At 50.2% G+C, this 7,886-nt stretch overlaps 1 protein-coding gene and 1 long non-coding RNA gene across 2 annotated transcripts in view; one reads left to right on the top strand and one right to left on the bottom strand.

Moving 5' to 3' along the window:
• Nucleotides 1–310: 310 nt before the first annotated feature.
• Nucleotides 311–7,886, top strand: part of LOC127002383 (uncharacterized) — a 10,381-nt gene continuing 2,805 nt past the window's right edge. Inside the window, exons 1-2 of the long non-coding RNA XR_007756128.1 lie at nucleotides 311–447; nucleotides 654–859. This is a non-coding gene — a long non-coding RNA (uncharacterized LOC127002383). The remainder of the gene's footprint in view (nucleotides 448–653; nucleotides 860–7,886) is intronic.
• LOC127002350 (uncharacterized) overlaps nucleotides 1,411–7,886 on the bottom strand; it is a 21,453-nt gene continuing 14,977 nt past the window's right edge. Inside the window, exons 4-6 of the mRNA XM_050868237.1 lie at nucleotides 7,064–7,167; nucleotides 5,676–5,804; nucleotides 1,411–2,729 (exon numbers count right to left, since the gene is read on the bottom strand). Coding sequence (XP_050724194.1) covers nucleotides 2,612–2,729; nucleotides 5,676–5,804; nucleotides 7,064–7,167 — 351 coding nt within the window. The 3' untranslated portion in view covers nucleotides 1,411–2,611. The remainder of the gene's footprint in view (nucleotides 2,730–5,675; nucleotides 5,805–7,063; nucleotides 7,168–7,886) is intronic.

The raw sequence follows: 7,886 nt of genomic DNA, 5'->3' as shown, positions 1-7,886 counted from the left end.
GGTCTGTTTAAGAGGCTGAGTACGACAATCTGGCAACCGGTGTATACTATGCTCTGAGTACGATAATCTGGCAACGGTGGAATAGTGCGGTGGTGTACGAGTTGCCAGATTGTCGTACTCAGCCTCTGAGTACGATAATCTCCCTACCAAATTGGGTAGTTAATCAAACAAATAACATTATATGCGAAAACTATATTTGTGTTCTATCAAGATTTGTACAATGTTCTTACTGAAGTACACACACACACACACACACACACACACACACACACACACACACACACACACACACACACACACACACACACTCTTCTGATCAAGCATATGCGTCCCATAGTCCCGAGAACACCAATTAGGTTAACATTATAAGACTCCTTCGCCTCATACATCAGCTATTTCTAAAGGTCAAAGATGGGGTCAGTCGGGTTCAAATATGTGTTTCTTCAGGTTCACGGTACAGAGGAAGGGTCACACTACCACCAGGGTCATAAAACTACCCCTGGAAATGCCCACAACTCCTATGAAAGCCTTGTTAAATAGGTGTTTCTAGGTTCACGGTACAGAGGAAGGGTCACAATACCACCAGGGTCATAAAACTACCCCTGGAAATGCCCACAACTCCTACGAAAGCCTTGTTAAATATGTGTTTCTAGGTTCACGGTACAGAGGAAGGGTCAAACTACCACCAGGGTCATAAAACTACCCCTGGAAATGCCCACAACTCCTACGAAAGCCTTGTCAAATAGGTGTTTCTAGGTTCACGGTACAGAGGAAGGGTCACACTACCACCAGGGTCATAAAACTACCCCTGGAAATGCCCACAACTCCTATGAAAGCCTTGTCAAATGTGTGTTTCTAGGTTCACGGTACAGAGGAAGGGTCACACTACCACCAGGGTCATAAAACTACCCCTGGAAATGCCCACAACTCCTATGAAAGCCTTGTCAAATATGTGTTCTTGGGTGACGAAATCTCATAATACGACCCCAACAAGTGAACCTGAAGAAACACTCATTAGAACCCGACTGACCCCATCTTTGACCTTTAGAAACAGCTGATGTGGGAAGCGAAGGTGTTAAGTGTTTGTGGAGGTACGATCGAAGCTTTTATATCATCCGGCACCTTTCTGCGGCAGCCTGACCCTTCTGAGCCCCGGAGGTCTCGTCGGTCATACAGCCAGAACCAAGCATTGTTAACCACGCACAGTGTCGAAGGCGCTTAGTTTGTACATGAACGGTTGATGAGCTTGTGATGTCTTCTTATGTGTGGGGGAGAGGCAGCAGCGGCGGTCTCGTCCTGCGCCCGGCACTGTGTGGGGGTCAACGCGCTCTGGGCTGGGCCGTTAACGCAGGCCACAGAAACACTCACAGAGGGGAAAGGAGAAGATGAAGAGGAAGAGGATTGTATACATGTGTGTGTGTGTGTGTGTGTGTGTGTGTGTGTGTGTGTGTGTGTGTGTGTGTGTGTGTGTGTGTGTGTGTGTGTGTGTGTGTGTGTGTGTGTAATTCACCTCCTGGTCTGCTGCGGGTCATACATCCAGCCGTTCCCCTATGGAAGACCACAGAGCTCACAGTACCGATCTTTGGGTAGGACAGACCACTCCCACACAACACACCGCCACAACGAGGTCACAACTCCTTGCCTGACGTCGCGTACACTGCTGGGTGAACAGGGCTACACGTGAGAGAAGGTAAACCCAATTTATCTTCACCCGGCCGGAGAATCGAACCCCGGTCCTTCTGGTTATGAGGCAGACGCTCTATCCACTGGGCTACCGGGCCGTGTGTGTATGTGTATGTGTGTGTGTGTGTGTGAGAGAGAGAGAGAGAGAGAGAGAGAGAGAGAGAGAGAGAGAGAGAGAGAGAGAGAGAGAGAGAGAGAGAGAGAGAGAGAGAGAGAGAGAGAGAGAGAGAGAAAGTAGCTAGACAACAATTATAATTCTTAACGTAATGTAATGGACCAAAATAGACTTAATAAATTACTAATAGAGTGTGCTGAACGGCACGTCTTAACATTGATCATTACCCAACACCCGATGCAACACCTGGGGCTGAAGGCCGCGGCACACCCCCCCTGAGCCGAGCAGCGCCCACGGTGGAGTCTGCTCGCCGGGCCCGGGGGTGCACAGAACAGCAGAAGCAACCTCCGTTCTGGCCGCACACTCCCTGAGCCGAGCAGCGCCCACGGTGGAGTCTGCTCGCCGGGCCCGGGGGTGCACAGAACAGCAGAAGCAACCTCCGTTCTGGCCGCACACTCCCTGAGCCGAGCAGCGCCCACGGTGGAGTCTGCTCGCCGGGCCCGGGGGTATAAGGCCCCTATCACACTGGGCAAAGTTTCCGTGGATCTTTAGTCAAACCACGATTTCCGCTGGCGTGGTTTTCAGACGTGTCCACGATCTTCCAAAGCTACGATGGTATTACTCATCATCATCATCGGCAATAACAAGAAGCAAATGAGAACCACGCTAGCGGGAATCGTGGTTTGACTGAAGATCCACGGAAAATGTACCCAGTGTATTAGCCCCTAAGGAGGAGAGGAGACAGCTTCCGCGCAGCCTCCGTTCTTGTGCTGGTCGGGCGCCGCGAACCCTGGAGAGGCTGAGAGACGAGGCTTACTTCCGGCTCGTTTGGTACCTCTCTCGCTCCCTCCGTTTGGTACATCTCCGCTGCCGTAAGAGGAAGGGACCATACTCACAGGTAGGCTCCACGCACTCCCCGGTGGTGATGCATCTGTGGCGGGAGGAGAGGGTCAGGTGTTTAGTCTACATACAACAAGTCGAGTTCCATTTTCCTCCTTCTATTAGGATATTTTACTGTTTTGTGATGATTGGAACACGTGAATCAGGTGCGCCAACCTACGTTGATTTCTAAGTCCACACAGAACACTAGATAATTCACCTTTCCACGCAAATCTATGGTCAACACCAAGGTCTATATACACCAAGTCAAGTCACGCGCAGGTTTGTGGGAGGAGACACGGCCGAGGAGGCGTGGTTTATGCGTGACGTTGCTTGGAGCCAAACTAGAGAATGTAGAAACAGGGATTTAGAGAAAACGAGGAAAGGCGGACTAATTTAAATCAATCACATCAACATGCCCTCCCTCACACCCCACACCGCCGTTTGTAGGCATTGGAATTACAGTCACGCAATAGCACAATAAAAAGACATATTTTTTCGTCAGTGGCTTGCCTGAACGCGCTGTGAAAGAAGGCGAGAATGTACATCCAGAGTGCACACACGGCCCCAACTTTAGTCACCCCTGAACTGACGGGTATTTTTTGGCTCCAAGTGACGTCATCCCGCTGCTCCGCCCCAAAACCGCCTCCTGCGCGTACCGGTCGCAGTTTTGAAGCAGAGTGACTTGACTTGGTATATATAGACTTAGGGAGAGGTGGACGCCCGGGTTGCGCCAGAGCCTTCCAGCACACCTCTGACTTAGTGCTGAGAGGCCTACCACTCAGCCACGCGACTCCACAATACGGCAACGTGTGTCTGCCTATATATATTACAATACAAATATTACAATAAAATAACAACAAGACTTATGTATATGACCGCTACCGATGCTCTGTAATAATATTCTACAGGAGTACCATGTCTCGATAATCTCCAAATCAACACAATAGATTTTTGAGAAGCCCCCGTGCTGCCCCGCCCGTGGCCTCCTGAAGACTCGGCCTGGCTCTTGGGTTGATGATGTTATGTCAGGTTTTCCGTGCAGTAAAATGTTATACTCTGACCTCATGTTAGCAAACCAACGGATAATATTTGGGAAAACTGGGTCCACCGTCGTGTTCGTGAGACATTGGGTAGGCGGTGGCTGAGTGGTAGCGTGCTGGGCCCACATTCACCGCGTGACGGACGACGCGGGTTCGAATCCCCACGCTACCACCTGGGATTTTTCAGTCACCGCCGAGTGGCTTAAAACTACCCACATGCTGTCCTGAAGACCACCCATCAACCCGGACTCTAGAGGAAACCGTCCAAGTGAATCAAGAACGAGTTCCGGGGGGCAGCATGAGCCAGGAGAAGATGGCGCCACTATAAACACTTGCCTGCGCCATGACGGGCTGGGGCCGAATACCATCCAGGCCCCTTAAGCAAGCCTACCGTCGCTTCTGGATACACTCTTCTTCGTGTGTAGGGGACGGATGAAAAGGGCCGTGAGAGGGGAGGAAAATGTACAGGGTAGGATATGAGGAAGAGGAATCATTAAGAATATCTAGGGTAGTGAAAACCTGAAAATCCAACTCTTTTGAGGTCATGAACTCGAGACCAGGCCAGAGTCTTCGGAGGCCAGGCCGATGTTCATAGCCGAAAGTGGGTAGATCTTAGGAATAGCGGGTTCTAGCGTGCGTGGTAGAGCATTTCCAGCACGAACGACGGGGTTTTGACAAGCGGACAGGCGCGCTTCTGTCACAAGGGTGTATATGTCCGCGCGGGGTCTTCCCTTTCTTCACCCCGGAGCTCGCAGTCTCATCGCCCATCGCCTTGGAAGAAATCGTAAGGCCGGATTCATGAAATCACTACAAGACCGGTCGTTGGTAAGTCTTTAAGTAAATCTGTCCTCTACGAATGATCCTTGTGTTTGGGGCGCTCCGATGACATGAATGAAGTACTGGCTGGTCGAGACTTCCTTCACTGCCATTGGGGTCGCCTTAAGATCAAGAGCGTTCCTAGATGATGGAGTTAGCAGAAGACTCAAGGTACTGGCCTGGTCGACACTTCCTTCATTGCCATTGGGGTCGCCTTAAGATCAAGAGCGTTCCTAGATGATGGAGTTACCAGAGGACTCAAGGTACTGGCCTGGTCGACACTTCCTTCATTGCCATTGGGGTCGCCTTAAGATCAAGAGCGTTCCTAGATGATGGAGTTACCAGAAGACTCAAGGTACTGGCCTGGTCGACACTTCCTGCATTGCCATTGGGGTCGCCTTAAGATCAAGAGCGTTCCTAGATGATGGAGTTACCAGAAGACTCAAGGTACTGGCCTGGTCGACACTTCCTGCATTGCCATTGGGGTCGCCTTAAGATCAAGAGCGTTCCTAGATGATGGAGTTACCACAAGACTCAAGGTACTGGCCTGGTCGACACTTCCTTCATTGCCATTGGGGTCGCCTTAAGATCAAGAGCGTTCCTAGATGATGGAGTTAGCACAAGACTCAAGGTACTGGCCTGGTCGACACTTCCTGCATTGCCATTGGGGTCGCCTTAAGATCAAGAGCGTTCCTAGATGATGGAGTTAACAGAAGACTTACCAACAACAGGTCTAGTAAGTGGGCTGATGAATCCGCCCTCAGCGTTGAAAAATACACTCTTGTGACATAAAAACGCGCCTGTCCGCTTGTCAAAACCCCGGACATGCTGGAAATGTTGTAATTATACCACCACATCGCGCCCTAAACGCCCATCACTCGCTAGGAGCAGCTATTCTGAAGATTTACCAAATTTTAAACCACTCTTCAACTCGGCCAGAATATGACCAGCGCCAGATTGAGCTACCATTGCGCCCTGGTGCTGTAAGTAACTCTGACCCCCTAGGTAAGTATCTTAACTTACACACACCAAAGTAGCATAAGTGAGGCAAGTAATCGAGGCTCTCAATCCCTATCCCTTCCTATCCATGCTACGTGAAGCCGGCGTGTATCAAATTGTACCGCGAGGTTTGAACTTACTTAATGTCAGCCGAGGAGAAGTAGCGGCGGCCTTTCTTGTACCGGCGGCACTTGGAGCGGCCCGGGTCACAGTCACAAGCACACTGGCCGTCGACGGGCGTGGGTGAGTAGAACCGGGGACATGTGCAGCTGTGGGGGAAGAAGGGTCGTTTTACAAGACATCCCCGCCCAGGAACATATATTTGGCAAGGCTTTCGTAGGAGTTGTGGGCATTTCCAGGGATAGTTTTATGACCCTGGTGGTAGTGTGAGTGTTCTTCTGTACCGTGAACCTAGAAACACATATTTGACAAGGCTTTCGTGGGAGTTGTGGGCATTTCCAGGGGGGGTAGTTTTATGACCCTGGTGGTAGTGTGAGTGTTCCTCTGTACCGTGAACCTAAAGAAACACATATTTGACAAGGCTTTCATAGGAGTTGTGGGCATTTCCAGGGATAGTTTTATGACCCTGGTGGTAGTTTGACCCTTCCTCTGTACCGTGAACCTAGAAACACATATTTGACAAGGCTTTCGTGGGAGTTGTGGGCATTTCCAGGGATAGTTTTATGACCCTGGTGGTAGTGTGAGTCTTCCTCTGTACCGTGAACCTAGAAACACATATTTGACAAGGCTTTCGTAGGAGTTGTGGGCATTTCCAGGGATAGTTTTATGACCCTGGTGGTAGTGTGAGTGTTCCTCTGTACCGTGAACCTAGAAACACATATTTGACAAGGCTTTCGTAGGAGTTGTGGGCATTTCCGGGGATAGTTTTATGACCCTGGTGGTAGTGTGAGTCTTCCTCTGTACCGTGAACCTAGAAACACATATTTGACAAGGCTTTCGTAGGAGTTGTGGGCATTTCCGGGGATAGTTTTGTGACCCTGGTGGTAGTGTGAGTGTTCTTCTGTACCGTGAACCTAGAAACACATATTTGACAAGGCTTTCGTAGGAGTTGTGAGCATTTCTAGGGATAGTTTTATGACCCTGGTGGTAGTGTGAGTGTTCTTCTGTACCGTGAACCTAGAAACACATATTTGACAAGGCTTTCGTAGGAGTTGTGGGCATTTCCAGGGGTAGTTTTATGACCCTGATGGTAGTGTGACCCTTCCTCTGTACCGTGAACCTAGAAACACATATTTGACAAGGCTTTCGTAGGAGTTGTGGGCATTTCCGGGGATAGTTTTATGACCCTGGTGGTAGTGTGAGTCTTCCTCTGTACCGTGAATCTAGAAACACCCATTAGTAAGACATTTCGCCGCCCAAGAACACCTATTTGACAAGGCTTTCGTCAATTTCGGGAGGAGAGGTGTCCTGATACCCTCCTCTTGAAAGAGTTCAAGTCGTAGGCAGGAGGAAATACGGATGTAGAATTGCATATTTATCAAACCAAAGTGCTTGTGTAGCCACTCACTTGACAGGGGTAGATCCCGGGGCCGCTGCGAGGTTGCGAGACAGGCAGGAGCAGCGGGTATGGTTCACAAAGGTCATCACCTCGATCTTAGCGCGCATGCCGCCCTGGGGGGAGAGGAAAGTTGGAAAGTTTGGTTTAGTCGGCGCAACATCTGTGGTCATATGCCGGGGAGAGACAGAAGGGGAAGGAATTATAGGAGAAGGGAACAGTTGGAAAGTTTGGTTTAGTGGGCGCAACATCTGTGGTCATATGCCGGAGAGAGACAGAAGGGGAAGGAATTATAGGAGAAGGGAACAGTTGGAAAGTTTGGTTTAGTGGGCGCAACATCTGTGGTCATATGCCGGAGAGAGACAGAAGGGGAAGGAATTATAGGAGAAGGGAACAGTTGGAAAGTTTGGTTTAGTCGGCGCAACATCTGTGGTCATATGCCGGAGAGAGACAGAAGGGGAAGGAATTATAGGAGAAGGGAACAGTTGGAAAGTTTGGTTTAGTCGGCGCAACATCTGTGGTCATATGCCGGAGAGAGACAGAAGGGGAAGGAATTATAGGAGAAGGGAACAGTTGGAAAGTTTGGTTTAGTCGGCGCAACATCTGTGGTCATATGCCGGAGAGAGACAGAAGGGGAAGGAATTATAGGAGAAGGCAACAGACCCCAGGAGACGGGACACAACCCCCGATTAATACCTGGTACACTGCTGGGTGGACAGGGGCGTAGGGTATCGGAAAAGCCGCCCAAATGTTTCCCACTCCGCCCGGGAATCGAACCCGGGCTCTCTCGGTTGTGAGCCGAGTGTGCTAACCACTGCACCACGAAGCCCCTTGG

The sequence above is a fragment of the Eriocheir sinensis genome, chromosome 23, assembly GCF_024679095.1.
Source record: "Eriocheir sinensis breed Jianghai 21 chromosome 23, ASM2467909v1, whole genome shotgun sequence".
NCBI lineage: Eukaryota > Metazoa > Arthropoda > Malacostraca > Decapoda > Varunidae > Eriocheir > Eriocheir sinensis.
Note: the sequence above shows the minus strand (reverse complement) of the source record. Positions and strands in the feature narration are given on the sequence as shown.